The 17,973-nt window shown below is 47.2% G+C and overlaps 1 protein-coding gene across 1 annotated transcript; it reads right to left on the bottom strand.

The window, feature by feature from the left end:
* Window positions 1–7,588: 7,588 nt before the first annotated feature.
* On the bottom strand, window positions 7,589–17,582 carry MYD88 (MYD88 innate immune signal transduction adaptor). The gene is made up of 5 exons (XM_038129317.1): window positions 17,153–17,582; window positions 11,901–12,032; window positions 10,149–10,329; window positions 9,530–9,621; window positions 7,589–7,913 (listed from the first exon to the last, which is right to left on the bottom strand). The coding sequence occupies exons 1-5, from the start codon at window positions 17,493–17,495 to the stop codon at window positions 7,759–7,761; spliced, it is 903 nt and encodes a 300-aa protein (XP_037985245.1). The 5' UTR covers window positions 17,496–17,582; the 3' UTR covers window positions 7,589–7,758.
* Window positions 17,583–17,973: the final 391 nt, after the last annotated feature.

The following is a 17,973-nucleotide window of genomic DNA, read 5'->3' as shown; positions in this document are numbered from 1 at the left end:
CTTGCCTGACTCTTCCGCAGCTAGCTGATGAAGGGTGGCCAAGGACTTAAATACACTGTGTGTATTTAAGACCATTTTGACATTTTATTATTCAACAAAACTCTTCTAGAAAAAAATTCAGTCTGGACATAACCCCTACAGACCCTCAGAAGGAGATTGAAGTACCCAGGGACACATGGGACTTGTCTGCTGCAACAGCAAGTGGCAGGGAGGGTTGGTCATGGCAGGACTGAGCACAGAAAGCAGCTTTTGGAGGTGCTCCCAGGTGGTACAGCATGGATAGTCTCTCAGCTGGGAGTGCTTGGACCCAATTTACAGCTGGCAAACTTTGAAGAAATCAAATAAAACTTCTTTTGTAATGTTACAGTGAAGTAAGAGGGGTTCTCTTAAAAGGCAATGAGAAAAGAAACCCTAGGAATAGAAAGATAGGATGGAATAAGGTTTCATTCATTTCTTGCCATCTGGGAATAAAATTTGTGAGGGAATACTGTTCTTATCCTTATAAATGGCCAATATCTTCTGGAACCCAGCAAAGCAGAGAGCAGGCAAGGTTTATAATTCACATTAGCAGATTCTAGTGACATGAGTTTACAATAATGGTCTAATAGTTCAGTGTAACAGTGACTCATGGCTTATTACTGTGGTGATAGGAATGTAAAGAGATCTCCTTCGAAAAAAATATATTTGGATAGTTCACATCCTTTCCTCCCTACTCATGAATTCCTGTGCCATTGACTGCTAGCTGCTAAAAATAGGATCCTTTTTGTGTATCTAAAGGAAAACCTAGAGTCAGAGAGACAGTGGGAGGGCACCAAGGTCCTTCCACACAGGGCCTTCAGAAAATATTTGTAATGAAAGCCCTCTGAGAATGCAGGAATGTTTTTAAAAGATGGGAATAATCTAAGAAGATATCTTGGAAAGAAGAAGGAGAGGAATTAATGAATCACAGCAGTTCCCAGCTTTGGTATTCTGCACCACAGGGGTGGGAGGTACAGGACCAAGCTGCAGCTTTGTCTTGGAGAAGCTATTCCACTTCAGCAGCAGGAAACTCCAGGGAACAGCCCAGGAATAGCCCTGTGGGCTGATGAGGAGCCACAAGAGGAGACTCACTAGGAGTCATTTGAAGTTGTACAAGTCCCTTAAGGACAGCAGCAGGAAAGAGGATCTGGGAAGACATGAGGAAGGTATCTGCAAACAAAATGGATTATCACCACCACCCCTTTGAAAAAAGAAAAAAACCCACGTGGCACCTCAGAAACAAACTGCTGAAGTGTGAAATCATGCAGCAGGGAGAGCTGTCACAAATGTATTTAATAGACGCAAATTGACTGCTGTATGATTTGTGCAGATTGCTGCTTGCTGAGAGGGAGAGAGATCCACAGCTCTGGAGAGCTGAGCGCAGGGAACACCTGGCAAAAGGTGTGGAAAGCAAAAATGTTGTCGTTGGTAATTGTACTGCTACTGAATGCTTCCTCTTCAGTAGGGAACAAATAAAATCGATGGCAGGATGCAAGGTAACAAAAGGAAATGACTGATCAATATGCATGTCTTGGAGCTGAAGACAAGCCCGTCTGCCAAGAGCAGCATGCTGATGAGGCGAGATTCTGAGAGGGAAGCTGAAAAGCTTCCACTCCTGATGCTCAAAAACACAACACAGCTGAGCAGATGCCAGGTGCAGTGCTAGGGGAGGTGAAGGCACCAAGGAGTCTAGAGAATAACTGTTAGGAAAAGCAGGGAATATTAATTTTAAGACCAAATGGATTTAAAATAAAAAATGTGATGCTCCTCTTCTTTGCCTTTCTAAAGATCTCAAAAGGCTACTGATACTGAAAAATTATGGTCTTTACATACCTGTGCAAGGTTTTAGAGATACTGAGACTGTGATATTTTAAGGCCAATGTCCAGTTAGTTCCTTGGCTCAAAGCACTTAAAAATCTCATTTCTCTGTATATTTCACTGGGTGGGTCTCTGTCAAGAGCTACCAAAAATCAAATACTAAATCTTCCATGATTCAGTAGTTTTAAATTTGTCACCCAGATTTCTGAATACTTTTGAAAATGTTGCTGTAAAGCTGACCAGAGGGTCTGCCATGGCCCCAGTGGGACAGGGAAGAGCATGTGGAACTCTGGGTTTGCTTTCCCAGTTTTTCCCCTCCTGAGTGGTATTTGTCCCTGAGGCAACAGCCTCAGAAATGGCACATGAGCAGTTAAACACCTCAGGTCTTGCAGCTCATACATCTCATTCTGCTGACACAGCTGAAGATCAGAGCCAGAAAAACGCTGCAAAAACTTTGTGGAAGTTCACTTCATGGTAACCCCACATTTGCCCGAACACATTCCCCATGAATTCCTGACTAGCATCCTGAACAGTGGACAAAGACCAATTTTATAACCTCATGACTTTGATTTCATTAAAAAACCTCAGAAGATTGGTAGCATTGAGCCTCCACTTTCTCACTGGGCTTGAAGCAAGGGTTCTCCTTGTGGTCCTGCATCATGTCACCCACTGCCTCCTCTGCAGAGCCCTCCTGCTCTCTTGGCTCAGGTGAATAAGCAGCCACTCCCCTAAGGAGCCAGCAGGTGGATCTTTCCCTAGAGGCTGGCATCCAGCCAGGCACTGCTTTACTCTTTCCTTTTGGGAATGCATGGAAGGACTGAGCTGTGCAAAATCTGTCTGCTCAGGGATGGTTTGGACTGTTGAGGAAACGCTGGCATGTTCCTCCCAGTGCCTCTGTGCTCCCAGCCATCTGCCACCTGCCTCCTCACTGGGGGTTCTCTGTGTTTCCTGGGAAGGCTTGGAAGCTGGGGATGGAGCAGCTGTGCTGTCCTTGGGCTCAGCTGGACACACTGCAGGTTGTCATGCTCTACAAGGCAGTGGGAAAGTGTGTGGAAACAGGAGGAGGAAAAAATTCCCAGCAACCTTTTGTAGAAAGCCATAGTTAAGTGTTTCATGGACAGTACAGTTCATTCCATCCTTCCAATCCAGTCCCACCAAAACCCACCCTAAGCAAGACTAGGAACTGGGGAAATAGGAGTCAAAACCCCTCCATTGGCTGTGAGGCAGGAGAAACTCCATGAGCAGCTGATACAGCCTTCATGCTCTGAACTGCAGGGATGCATCCCCTGCCTTTGTGGAAACCACCTACACAGCTGAGAGAAGGATCAGAATGGGCTAGGACAGCCCCAACCTCTGCCATGGCATGAGCAGCTTTATCAGCGGGAACAGGGTGAGGAAAAGGCACTGCTAAGCTGGGTTCTGCTGCAGAACAGAAAATGCATTGTTAGTAAATCAGACTTTGGAACTGCTTAAGACTTAAACACAGCTTCAATTAATTAACCTTTCACAGCGCAGCACAGCCCCAGAGTGAATACAACACTATTCAATCCCCTGACTGCAGATTTTGTTGCAAAATAAACAAGTTTTTCCAGGGCTGGGCTTGATTGTGCTGATCAAGAGGTTGGGTTGGGTTCAAAGTCATCTCAAAGTCCTAATGGGGATACGAAAATGGTTGTAACACCTAGAGAAAATTACCTTTAGCGAAATATTTGTACACAGCACATGTTGTAAAGCCCCAAATGGAGGTGCTCTTTAATAAATTCCATGAGCATTTTTCCCAGCAGTGTGAACCTGGTGGGGTTTGTTTATTATTGCCTTATTAAAATCTGTTTCCAGGATGCTCAAGCAACATTTTTCCAGCTATTTTTTATGCATAATTACTCTTTCTTCCCTATGCTAATTTTATTCCTGTAAATGTGCCCTCTGGACCGAGCAGTGCTTCCTTCCCTCATGGTAACACAACTCTTGTCACATTGGTGAAAATGAAGGATGGAATTTGATCCATCAAGGTCAATAACTGACCTCTCAGCCTTTCTTTCTGAAGCTGAGAACATTCTGCAGCAGTTTCACCAGGTAAATGCTGTCCTCCAGTACATGAGGAAATGGCACCAATGTTCTTGCACCAAAGTAAAACAGAGGACTGGCAATAGTTCTTCAGCACAAGGGGAGTGACAGCTGGAAAGGAGCCGCTGCTGCTGGACCCCTCAACCCCCCCTGAATCAGAGCCCAGGCTCAAATAAGGGCAAGAATCATTAACTGCTCCAAACCACAGAAGAGGGCAGTGTGTAAAGCTGCACTGGGAGTGGTGGGATACCAGCACTTCCAGGGAATGGGACCATCCTGGCAGGCTGCTCTTGCCAGCAGCTTCCATCTAGAGTAATCCATCCAGGGATGGTTTCCATACTGCTGTCCATATGTTCATAGCAGCCATAGCAGAGCCACGACTTCATATGCTCCATAGGGAACGCGGCCCTGCAAGTGGCTTAAGGTATGGCCCCTCCCATGGGGAAAGCAGCTCGGCCTCGACCTCCGGGAATTCCTTCCAACCAACACTTCCATGATGCAGTGATCCTTCGTCTTTTCCTGTGGCAGGGGCATGGCCTGACAGCTGCTGGGGTTCTGAGATACTTCCCTGGTTTGGCCTGACTGCAAGCCAAAGGAAATAAAACTGGCAGAATCCCCCGGATCACTGCGCTGTCATAATCCCTGCTGGGGCCTCCAGAAAGGGTGTGGAGCAGGAGCAGCATCCCAACAGAGCCCTGGCTCCATCCCCTCCAGCCTGATGGGCACCAGGGCTGAAGAAATCCAGGATGGCAACACAGATCACAAAATGAGACCTGGAGAGGAACCACATATCTGAAGTGCAATTCCTTGATACATTTTCTTCCTGGCATGACATAACTCTATTTCTCTCTCTCCCAGGCACAGCCAACCACCCCCTCTGATGAAGTTACTCAGCCAAAACATGAAAAGAAAATAAAGAACTATCCCATATTATTCTTCACTTAAACTTCATTTCGAGACACGGTTTTGTTCTTCGATGCCCATAAAGCAGATTCAGCCTGCTGGGTTTTCATTCTTTATTTTAAAATGTTTTCACAAGTAGCAAAAGTTTGGATTTTTGAAGAGAAAAACAGAAATATTGTCTATTTTCAGAATGCCTATAAAGACAGATACTTTCCCCCTTTGTATGAGTACAGAAAATTATTATAAATACATATATATATGTGTCTGTATATAAAAATAAATGATTTGGCTCTAAAATATTCAACTAAGACAATTTCAGTGAAGGACAGAGACAAAATAAAAGAAACCCTGTAACATCAGAATTTTAAAAATCCCTTTTTTAAAGGTATTCAAAAATTTTGACCTTCCACTGAGCATGAAAGAGGGGAGGAGCACCCCAAATGCCACTGAAATGGGCAAATGGTTCACAACAACTACATTTTCTATCATTCACAACGTCACACTTGAAGTTATTGTGACATGTCACAGTTGAAATTATTGTGACAAGGCAGATACGAAAGTGTCAGAAGTGCATAAACTCTAGGTTTTTATAAAAAAGGATACATATTTAAAGCATATTTTATGTTTTAGGGCTGTTCCCTCACTTTACCCCAAAATAATTATTTTAGCCTATAACATAAATAGTAACTTGTAATAAAGCAACAGCCCCATAAGAGTAAGACCTTCCCAGCATCCAAGCCAAGCAGAGAGAAGGGCCGGGGCACCACAAGCAGGGTGGTAACAAGATCCCAACATCTTTCACCACTAACTGGAATATGGCATTTATCTATTTGAACTCAAAAAATTTAGAAATTCAGTTCCTCTGTTTGCTTTCCCTTCCAGAACCAGCACTTTCCCTGCTGGGTGATCACCAAACAATTTATTACAAACATCATCGCTTTTCCTGCTGTTATTTTCCCCTCACATGCAACACACCAAGTCCCAAACCATCAGGACTCTGAAGACACCGCACGAGGTCCAAGCTGCCAAAATTCTCGCTGCTTTTGGTATACCTTGCTCAGAAGAGGCAGCAAGGGGAAGAGAAGGAGAACCTACATGTGTTTTCTCCATGTCAGTGCCCTGCTGCCCATCCCACCCGCATTCCCTCGCAGGATGCAGCGTGGGCCATGGCCTCCCTCTAGCGTCCACAGCACGGGCTCCTCTGCCTCAGCCACCGGAGCCCTTACAGCTCTCCAGGCAGGAGGAATCTGGTTCGGTCCTGCGAGTAATGACTCATAATTGATGTTTATGGGCTCTCCAGAGTATGAGAATTCACGGAGCCCCCGGGGATCAAGCAGCCTCCTGAACCTCTTCTGTAATTAACATTTAACGATTATGCAGAAAGCCCCAGGCAAGCAGCTGTCTCCACTTCTGCAGGAGAGGCCCCAGGGCAATAGGACTCAAGACAAACTACTCAGAAACCCCTCATCAGCTTAACTTTCCTCCTCCCCGTGCCCACAGACTTCTCACTTGTTCTAGCAAGACAGGCAGGTGCAAATGTCACCTTGGCAGGATGGCAGCAGTTCCTTTTGTAGAAGAAACACCCAGCTCCTGGGTCTATCAAAAATTGCTCCTGATGCCAACAGGATGTGCTTGAATGAGCTTCACCATGCTCAGGTCAAGGGCTGCTGCTGTCAGCCACGGGGAACCAGCAGCAGCACCTGGACAGGGTTTGGCAACATCCCTGCTAAGGGATCATTCACTGACAGGGAGTGTGAAGGAGGGGCCGGGAGCCCGTTTCTGTCTCAGCCCTGGTAATGCTTTAAAACAAAGCTAAAATAGAAAAAAATAAAATCACATCCAGGTGCAACCTTAAAAATGTAAACTAGTAAAACATTAAGCTGTAAAATCAACATTAGTCAGTGGCTAAAGCAATGAACAAAGGGGCAGAGTTCAAGCAACTACAGACACATAAGCAAGATTCCTCTCTTCCCCAATTTAAAAAGTCAATATTTACTGTAAATCTGTTTCATACACCAATGGACTACTTTAAACACTCCTTTGGGTAGAACTCCTGACCTCCACCCTGGAGCACTGATGAGATCCACTAGCCATGGGCAGTATTCAAGGCCAAGTCTAACAAGCAGAGCAGTCTTGACATTGCTCTGAGCATTAGTCACAGAAATACAGTAATTATTGTGGCAGTTAATTAAATTAGGCTCTTTCCTATTAATGTAACATTCACTTCCATATTTTAAACAGCCCAAATGTCAATTTAATACACTCCTTATTCAGTGTTTAGCCCTGTGGCTTTGAGGCATCCCAAAAGCTGCTGTGTTTTTGAAGGCCTTTAAAGGTGAAAGAATTTGAGATCTGGACCCACTGAGTGCAGACCTTGGTCAAGTCAATGAGCAACAGCAGCCCCTGCTTTGTGTAGCAAGGACTGTCACTGAAAAGATGTATTTTAAGACTGAATTTCTCCTGAAGGAGAAGCAAATATTTAGTAATATCTGGGAATATGAAATGCTGTATAAGGTCACTGAATCAAATGTGACCTGAATAGAGACAGACCTGTCGAATATGGTAAAACTCCCACAACCCTCGATGTTACTGTAGCTTTAAAACATTGACAAAACCTGCAGTTTGAGGCTCTGAGGTCTTGCTAATTCTTACAACGGAATCTTCCTGTATCAGACATTCTTTAGATGTGTATTTTCAGTATTTTTAGTGAAAGTGCTTACTCCACAAATGCTGGATGCTGCTGCTCACTGACTTAACCTGGTAACACCCACCCAGTTGTTTTATTTCCCCTCAGAGTTGTGAAGAAGTGCTGGAGAGAGTTCTTTGTTCCCAATCACAGGCTCCAAGCAAGGATCCAGGTTCTGAAGTGGTGGAAGACCCCGTGTCAAGGACACCCTTGGTCTGAAGGCACAGCCAGGACAGGTTACAAGAGCACCCAGCTCTCAGGACTTTGCATCAGGGCAGCATGAGGGATTTTGCCAGTCTCATCCAGAACCATTTTTTGGTGCAAGGATTGGTGTAGTCACAGATGGTAATGAACCGTAAGATACTCGGAAACTCGTTCTTCATGGATTTGTACTTGACTGGAATCAGCCGTTTGTGACGAGCACCTGAAAGAGAGGTCACACAGAGAGGGTTACACAGAGCCACAGGCAGAGCCCACATCCATCCCCTCCCCACCACAGCACATCACAAAATCCAGGTGTGCCCTTGATTGAGCATCATCTGATTCTACTGCAGCCAGCTCTCTGGAGAGCAAGTCTCTGAGTCCTGAGCTACTCAGGCTGCAGATGTTCCCCAGTGAATCCTCTGCTAACATGGACTGCTGGTTTTGGGACACCACGAGGTGAGAGCACCCTCCCTGTGACTGCTGCTGCTTGAAGGAGCAGCTCTTCTACAGAGGAGCTTCTCCTCTTGTAGCACTCCACAGGGACACCTGCTACCACCTGCACTGTACCCAGCACAAGTGATGACACCGAGACTGGGATGAGGCAAATAACCAAGATTTCATAACCACAGCAGATGCTGGAGTAATCCATGGAGCTCCCAGAGCCTGCCACCAAACCCTTCTGTGCATCACTAACACCCCACACAAACAGGTAATGCTGGGACATCTCTAAGCCTGTACTTCCCCCTCTGTTCTCACTGGCAGAGCTCAGGGCATTCCATACAGATGGAACTTCTTTTCCTGTTCTAATGGAAAGTGTGATGCCCACAAAAAAGTGGTGAAGAACTAAAAGGACTTTTCTACCTATCTTGATGACTGGGGGCTGATACAAAGTCCTGAGAGTGTTCAATGGATTAACTGATATCATATGAAATTAATGTGTCAAGGAAGATGAATTCCTGTCTCTGCCACCAGCTTCCAGTCAAAACTCTACCATGTCCTTTATAATATCATGTCAGATGCCTCATCTAGAAAAGAGACTTTATATCCAGATACTCTTCCCACTTCTACATATCCTCCATACTATTAGGATATTTTCTACATATCCTCCATACTATTAGGCTGGGCTGCACTTACTCCATAGCAACACAGACAACTGTAGAACAACTACTGGCTAGAAAAGAGCAATCACAACAGACCTGGCAGAAGTAAATTGGTGGCTTTTCAATTCAGAACAAAACACGTAAAAAATTTCCCAACCTAAGTTGAACATTCATTCCATATTTCGTTTACCTATCCACAATACTCAAGGATCCCTGCAAGAATCCTAAAATGGAATGAGTTGGGTTAGAAGAGGCCTTGAATATCATCCAGTTCCAACCCCCCTGCTATGGGCAGGGACACCTTCTAGACCAGGTTACTCAGTGCCCCACCCAGCCCAGCCTTGAAATCTGCATGTTCATTACTTGTCACCTAATTCCCAGCTTTACTCACATCCTGGATTTATTATACTACTTGTCTCCGGAGCAGCAAATTTTCCTGTGGATCTGGAAGCCCTTCGCAAGCCTGACATGCAGCTCTGACATTTCTGGAGCAGGCAGCATTATCCCACTGACAGCTGGAGCAGTGCAGCACAGGCAGCTTCTTGCTCACAGCCATGTGAGGAAGGTCAAGAGCAGGGCAAAGGACCCAGCCCAAGCCCCTGCCTGCACAGCCAAATTATGAAGCCCCTGTTAGTTCCAGTGGTACAGTGCCCACTGACCTCAGCTGAAGGCTTAGATGTCACTGTAATAAAAAGGATAATATGCAATTGTAAATGGGATATTTCTGTGATCTTACCTGGGGAAAGACTAAGAGCAAATTTGGTCTGGAAATCACATTCGTCGCTTTCCAGGTAGTCATCTGAAACAACAACCACCATCCTCCGACACCTGGAGATGAAGCAGGGGAGAAGACAAATAAAATGTCAAATGAGATAGTTTTCATTCCCACAAACAGAAGCAGGTACCCTCTGAAGTGTTCCAGTGGAGAAGGACCTGGCTGTGTTCCAGCAGGAATTAACTGCAGAGCAGGAACGACTGACAGACACAGTGATGTTACACAGAAAAACTTGATTACAGATACACACTCACGTACCAAAAAATGAGGAAACAGTGAAGTCCAGACTGTGTGCAACCTTTACGTGATCCTGTGTCTATATATGACACACAAGGCAAAGAAAAGCAATTGAACATAAGTAGCATCAGCACAGTGGCACCTCCCTCATGAACACAATGAAGCGACACACTGGGGAAAGCCTGACACATCCTTCTGGAGCCAAGAGCATACAGCAAACCCCATTAAGACATTCTTGTGGATTTTTGCTGTTTCACTGGCAGCACGCTGCAGACATCACTGTAAAATGAATGTGATGTTCCACTACACTCACAGCTGGCCCCAACAGCCACGGTTCACTTACCTCCTCTCTATAAGTTCTCCACTGATGGACCACACACAGGCTCCTGGCAAGACATCCCGATCAAATACACAGAGCTTCAGTTTGAACTCTGTTTGCTCCAGCTCCCTGATCATCTCCTGGACAAACTGGAGGTCTTTCTGACAGTAGCAGATGAAGGCATCAAATATCTCTGTTCCACTCCCTGAAACCATTAAAAATGTAGCTGTCATCTTCTACTATAAATGAAGCTCACTCCTGTAGTGAACTTTCAAGAGCTCCCACAGACTTTAACTCAGAGAATCAGGAGTCTGACAGAAAAGCTCTGGCCAAACTTGCAAAGGTAATTTAGCCTTTTATTAGATGAGCTGCCCTTCAGCCCAGACTCCTGTCCTTAACAGGGCTGGCAGGAGGCAACACTCATCAGTGCCCCGGCTGCTTTCACTGGCCAGGCTGTTCACACACACCCAGGTTGCCTGGCAGGGGTCAGGGAAAGGAGCTGATGTGCAGAGAGGCAAAATCTGTGGAGGCAGTAACATCCAGCTACAGGGAGTCTGGGTGGAGCTGGAGGGAGCAGAGTACCCCAGGGGATGCAACTCAGAGCCCTGACACTCTGGGATTTCACTGAGAGTTTCACATCTGTGGCTCTGGGTCCTTTTTCCCTAGTTCAGGTCACAAAGATTCAAACTTCCCAACCAAAACAGCATTCAGCAATGTCCTGCCATCTGCTGTCGATGGAGCTGTGGGGTGAGCCTTGAAATTTGGAACCTGTCATTTTTATGGCTAAGATGTCAAACCTGGGTACCTGAAGTCATATCCTAATGGGCATGTTTTCCAATTACATTAGTGGCTGGCAGCTCTTGTTTATTTAGCAGTTATCCAGATATTAAAGTGCTGCATTTTAAGGGTAATGTTTCTCATAATTAAGTGCCTTAATACTGCTGGATAGTTTCCAACGGTGTTAATTTTTTTTTCCATATCAATGTCACTACAGATAAATTCAATTTTTTTATGCCAGTTAAAGCCTACCACAGTGAAAAAATAGGTCAGGCTCTAAAAGCTGCTGAGGAAAGTATCAACCCAGCAGGCAGATTCAGCCCAAGAAGCATCCAGTGAAGCAGAAGGGGGATGTCTGCCAGGTCAGTCAAACTGAGGGTACTGCTGCAGGGGCACGGTGCTAACTTCAGGGTCACGTCAGGCAAAGCTGCCATGTACAAACACCAGAATATTGGTCCATGGACATTTGGGGATGGTTAGTGATGTCCAGACATGCAGCAAAGGTGGCCAGCACTCACATGTGCACACACCTGGCTGCACATGCGGGGCTGCACACACAGCAATGCGCACACACAGAACCTATTTCCTCTCTCCACCCACTGCACACCTACTTCAAACCCACTTCCTTTTCATTCAAGGTGGTTCCACCTGCCAAAGACAGGGCAGGGAAATCACCTCTGACACCCTTCCCCCTGAGCTCCAACCCCTTGAGCTGTCAGCAGCTGCTGCTCTGGGCCAGGCTGGGCTAAGGGACATATTTCTGTGAAGTCCCCTCCCATGTGTGTCCAATGGCTCTGTGCCAGCCTGCTCCTGTGTGAATTGTTTCCCAGGGCAGCTTTCCCTCTCTGCTCTAAGAAACAGGAAAAATGAAGAAAGCATTCTGGCCTGGGGTATGAAAACTTGTGGGAATTATGGAAGCAAACAGGTTTTCTGCACTTCCCATGAGGAAGGTGATTCCAACAGGAGGTATCAGGCAGCAGTGGAAGCAGGGGCTCTTACCGTATGGATCATCCCTGATGGTGATGCCCATCAGTTCTGATGTCTTCGGCACGCTGCTGTCCACTGCTGGCACTTGGAGGGGCTGGTTAGCCTCTTCCTGCTTCCTCTGCAAGTACTTCTTACAGTCCTCCTCTGCAAAAACACACAAGCAGGGCAAGAGGCTCCTGTGACGTGGGTTTACACTGCTGGAGTTCATTAAAACAGGAATAGCTATTTCATGGATCAGGGATACTAGAGGGAAACCCCCTGTTTTTTTCAGCATGTAGAATTTCTCTCACCTCTTTCTGAACATCTTGATGCTGCCTTCACCACCTCCTCTAGCAATTAATTCCTGAAAATCACTCTTGATATTTTAAGAAGTACTTTCTTTTACTTGTTTTATTCTTCCTCCTCCCCTTAGCTCTACTATGTCCCAGTACACCTTTAATACCAGAAATAAGGTACAGAGCAAGTCCCAACTCTGCTCTCACTGCTCTGCATTTTGGAGTATTTGAAATCACAAAATAGTTGGGGGGGTTTTCATGGTGTCAATCTTTCTGCCCATGTAAAAAGCCATAAGACAAGACAAAATGGCCTCAAGTTGCACCAAGGGAGGTTTAGATTGGATATTAGGGAACAATTCTTCACTGAAAGGTGGTCAGGCACTGGAACAGGCTGCCCAGGGCAATGGTGGAGTCAGCATCCCTGGAGGGATCTAAAAGATGTGTAGATGTGGCCCTTGGGGACAGGGCTTAGAGGTGGCCTTGGCAGTGCTGGGTCAATGATCCTGTAGGTCTTTTCCAACCTTAGCAATTCTCTGCAGACACACAAGAGCTGATTCACACCCCAGCCTTGCCAGCCAGGACAGCTGCAAGTGACAATGACCACACTCACCACATACAGCAGGAGCAGGTAAAATTTTAAGGAGCCCCTGAAGCAGCTGTTCTATTGTGCAACAGCAACAGGGATCCTCTTATCCCAAGCAGAGTAGACATGAAACCCACCCTGAGATAACTGAAGGGCAAAGACCTGTCACAGTCACTGCTGTGAACTTCCCAATCTGGTCAGTGATGGGCACAGATCTATTATAAACAGACTTGGTTTAAAAATAAATCATAAATCTAAACGTGAAGCCTTTGGAGAATGTCCTAGGGTGACGTTATGATGCTTGTATCCCCAGTCGTGTGTTCTGTTTATGCTGGATATTATGTTCTGTGCCTTCAAGACTGGCTCTGAAGAGTGAATGTTTTGTTTTGGGTTTTGTTATCAGCCCGCTCCCCCACGGCTGGCGGGACACAGAGACAGGGAGTACATAGTGCGGCTTTTGCTTTTTGCTTTGCTCTTGCTCTGGCTTCTGCTTGCTCCTGCTTCGCTCTTGCTTTTGCTTTTGCTTCTGCTCATTAGCTAGTTTAGCTAAGCAGTCCAAATTTTTTTTTTTCCTCTGGACTGGTTTTTTTTCCTTTTTTTTTTTTCCTTTTTTTTTTTCCCTTCCCTTTTTGGAACTACTTGAACCTGCTCTGGACTGGGACCTGGAAACACCGAGAGCTTGCACCTTGTGGCTTGTAGCAGCCATCTCCAGCGCCAGAGGGACTGACAACAGAGCAACCACCCCCCAAGAGAGACTTTCTGAATTTGTCATCCTTTTCAGAGTGGTGAAGGAGTGTTATCATCTGGTATTGTTCATTCTGTGTGCTGGGGGTGCTGTGCCTGTTAAATAAACAGGTTCTTTCCACTTCTCTCCGAGGAATCCTTCCCAAACCGGTTGGAGGGAGGGGCTGTGTGGGTTTGCTTTCTGGAGGGGCCTCCTTTTGCAGGTTTTCTCCCAAATTTGCCCTAAACTAGGACAGAGAATCAACAAGAAACTCTGACACCTCTGCTACTCTGTAATTACAGAAGAACTGAAAGTAAAAGGAGATTTGAAAACAGGAATTATGAAAAAGATTAAACTCCCTAGAGACTCTACCTTTACTTAAGATTAAAAAAACCAAAAAAAACCCCAACAAGTGGCAATCAGTACTGATCAGCTGCACAGCTGACTGGTGCAGGAGAGGAGTAAAGGATCCCTTGGAAGTGCAGGATGCTGGTGGGAGCCCAGTGAGTCCTCCTGCAACACAACCTGGCACAAGCAGGTCTGCAGGAGCCCCAGCCTGAGCCCCATCCCCTGCTTCTATCTCAGCTTTGCATCTTGTTGCTGGATTATGTCCAATCTAATAAGGCTCAGATCTGATCAAAACTTTTCCTGAGGCTGAGGCATTCCCAATCTGCCTTTCTCCTCCCCCCAGCCTCCCCAGTCCTGCAGAGGGGAGAATCAGCCACATTCTTTACCAGCCACAGGGTCCAGATTTCACATCTTTCCTCACTAAAGCCATAACTCAGGTCCCACCTCTCTGCCAGCTGCCTGTTGTGTGAGGTGTGTCAGCTAAATCAGGATCTTTGAAATCATGATTAAAGTCACTTTGAAGTTGCCAACAGGTTCAGCAGTCTAGAGGAAGGACTGGCACACAGCCACCCTTGAGCGTGCCTTGATTCCCTTGGGAGCCAGTTTCACAATCCAAAATACTGCTGAATAGGCAAGAAGAGGCAATTATTTAACAGCATTGCATAGTGCTCAATACAGAAATGGTCGTTTTCAGTGTATTTGCTCCAAGTCTTCTCCCCTTGCCTCTGATTTGGGATGGATCAGTCCCCAGCTGGAAACAGCACCTGATTGTACAGAATTAGGAGAGTGAACAAGGATCAGGGATGACTTTGGGACCATAAAGATAAAGGATGCTAAACAACACAACCAACCAGCAAAAAACTCCTCCAAGCTAAGTTATCGTCCTCCACCAAGCACCTAATGAGGCTTTACATTCCTCTGGCAGTCAAATTGGGGAAAAAAAGACTAGAAACATGAAATCTAAAGCCTAAAATCAGTAGCATGATGAGAGCACAGAGAAAATAGACCCAGTAACTGTCAGGCAGGAAAGTAGCACTTTTGTAACAGGTGATGGAAGAAACAAAAATCACTGTGTTTCAGCAGCAACGAGCACAAATGTATCAAAGCAAAAAGCTTCACCTCCCTGAAGATGATTCTACAGAGGAATAAACTGCTGAGGAAGATCAGAGTTAGGGCAGAGCTGCTGGGATATCAATACTGATATTTTCTGATTCTGAGATGGATCCCACTGAAGAAGTCCCAGTGGTACACAAAGATGTCCCTGGCATTAGGAAATACTGTGCACAAGAGTACATGAAACCACTCCTTTCCTTTCTCCTTTCCTTTCCTTTTTCCTTTTGTAAATATCTCCGACTTCTGCAAGAGCTCTCAGCACCAGCAACAGGTCACAGCCTCTCAGTGCAGTCCTCAGCCAAAAATCATAAAAGAGGAACAGTCACACTGGTCAGGCTGAAGGTCCACCAGCCCCAAGCCTCAGCCTGTGTCAAGCACTGCACAAAACCAGGTATCTAGGGGGGAGCATAAGAATAAAATAAGCTTACAGAGGTATTTCCCTGAAATCTGTTTTTTAGGTATAATGTACAAATCTGTTTTCATAATCTATCTTTTGGACAATTCACAGTTAAGGAATTTCCTGAGCCACAGAGAGGATTTTTTTTGAACAGCCCTTAGTGGGCCCCTCTTCCAAGAATTTACCTGTCTCCTCTTATCAGCATGACCCAGCTCTGGGTAAAACTTGTGATTTCCTGCAGCCCAGACTCTTTCCACTTCTTCTGCTGGAATCTATTCCGGCTATGACAAAGCCCATCCACCACACTCCCTTCCAGTGAGACAGGTCCTGAGCTCAGGGCCTGAACCAGCCTGGGTGATCCCAAGGTTTTTGTTTTTCCCCAGATCTTCTGCACAGCTGGAAGCCCCCCCAGATTTGTTAGGAATCTCTGAGAAGCAGATCACAAATTACACTGATGCTTTTGTCTTTCCCAAAACCTGGCCTTCAGACTGTGAGCTAAAGTAGGTAGAACAACAGGACCAAAGGGAAGTCCTCCATCACTTCTTGGTCAGGCTCTCTACAGAGATGGATTTCTACATCTTCCTTTATCTCCATGAGTAACAGGAAGTGAGATTTATTACTTCCTCCTTGCTAACTCCGTGAGCTCTATTATACAACACAGGCCTTCAGGGAATTCTCTGGCTTTGGAAATCCTTTGGTAAAAAAAATTCTGCTTCTGATGACAGCTGGGTTCCCTCTGAATTTCTCTGACCACAAAGAATACAAAGAGCCCAAAAAGAAGAAGTTATCAGAACAGCACAAGGACCTTCAGTCTTCTCATTGACCTGCCTCAATTTTTTCAGTTTGCATGGAATTTTTTTCCCTGACACGATCCAGTTCTGCACATCCCTCATCTCCCCCAACAAACATCTTCCTATCACACTATATCCACACATCATAATTTTCACACTGTCTCCTGGCTAATCCAGCAAAGAGCATCTTTTGGCACACAGAAACTTTTGAATTGAAGGTTTGGGATAAGCCAGGGCTCCAGGTTACTTTGCAGGGCTCATGGTTAGCAGAAACACAGCACACATCTCTCCTGGAAGGCAAGTGAGACTTCTGTAAATCACAGAATGGTTTGGGTTGCACAGGACCTTACAGGTCATCACATTCCAACCCCTGCCATGGGGTTGGAACTACCTTCCACTAGCCCAAGTTGCTCAAAGCCACATCCAACCTGGCCTTGGACACTTCCAGGGAGCCAGGGGCAGCCACAGCTTCTCTGGGCAACCTGTGCCAGGGCCTCTCCACCCTCGCAGGAAACAATTTCTTCCCAATAGCTAATCTAATATCTAATCTAAATATCTTTTTTTTTTAGTTTAAAACCATTCTCCTCTATCCTATCACCATCCACCCATGCAACAAGTCCCTCTCTCTCCTTTTAAAGCCCCCTTTAGGCGCTGGAAGGGGCTCTAAGGTCTCCCTGGAGCCTTCTCTTGCTCAGGCTGAGCACCCCCAGCTCTCTCAGCCTGTCTCCATGGCACAGCTGCTCCAGCCTCCGGAGCATCCGACAACAAAGAGGATGTCACTCCATAATCTGGAAAGGGCTTTTCTTCTCCAGCGGGATTTTTTTCTTAGCTTCACCTCCGCGGACAGAGCAGCACAAACAGGAAAGACCAACGCAAACAGGAAAGACCAACGCAAAGAGCAAGAGCCAATATGAACAGAAAGACCAACACGAACAGCATCCCCTCCCTCCCGAGGGATCAAGGAGGGCAGGCTCCGGGATTCCCCGGGCTCTCCGGGATTCCCCGGGCTATGCCCCCGTCCCCAGCGCCTCACCCACGCTGCCGGCCAGGTCCGTCAGGACATCGTCGCGACCCAAGCGGCGCAGCACATCCAGGAGCCGCCCCACGGTGGCCCCGCCGGGGCAGCGGCCCGGCCATTCCTCCAGCAGCGTGGCCGTGGGGTCGGGCAGCCCCTCGAGCCGCCGGATCTCCAGGAAGCTGCAGCCCAGCGCCTCCGCCAGCGCCGTCCAGTCCGCGGCCGCGGCCGCCCGCGGGTTGAGGTAGAGGCCGAGGCGGCGGCGGACGCCGTAGTTCAGCGCTACCATGGGCACGGCGTGCGGGTCCAGCGGCGGGACGGGGCTGGGGCTGGCAGCGGGGTCCGATGGAGCCGTGGCCATGGCCGTACCGCTCTCCCAACTTCCCCTTCCCGGCACTTTCCCTTCCCGGCTCGCCCCGCCTCTCCACCGCCGCCGTGGGGCTCTCTCTGCCCGCCCTTCCTCCCTCCCTCATGGCGCGGGGCTCTCTCTGCCCGCCCTTCCTCCCTCCCTCCCTCATGGCGCGGGGCTCTCTCTGCCCGCCCTTCCTCCCTCCCTCCCTCCCGGTGCGGGGCTCTCTCTGCCCGCCTTCCCTCCCTCCCTCACGGTGCGGGGCTCTCTCTGCCCGCCTTCCCTCCCTCCCTCACGGTGCGGGGCCGGACGGGTCGGCACCGGGATGGTCGGGCCTGCAGGAGCAGGGAAGTGATGGTTCCCCTGTGCTCCGCACCTCGAGTGCTGTGCCCGGCTCTGGGCTCAAGTCAGGAAGGGCATTCAGGGAGTGGAGCGGGTCCAGAGAAGGGAATGGAGCTGGGGAATGGTCTGAAGCACACATCCCTGAGGA

The sequence above is a fragment of the Motacilla alba genome, chromosome 2, assembly GCF_015832195.1.
Source record: "Motacilla alba alba isolate MOTALB_02 chromosome 2, Motacilla_alba_V1.0_pri, whole genome shotgun sequence".
Lineage (NCBI taxonomy): Eukaryota > Metazoa > Chordata > Aves > Passeriformes > Motacillidae > Motacilla > Motacilla alba.
The sequence above is the reverse complement of the archived record's forward strand: the minus strand, read 5'-3'. Positions and strand labels throughout refer to the sequence as shown.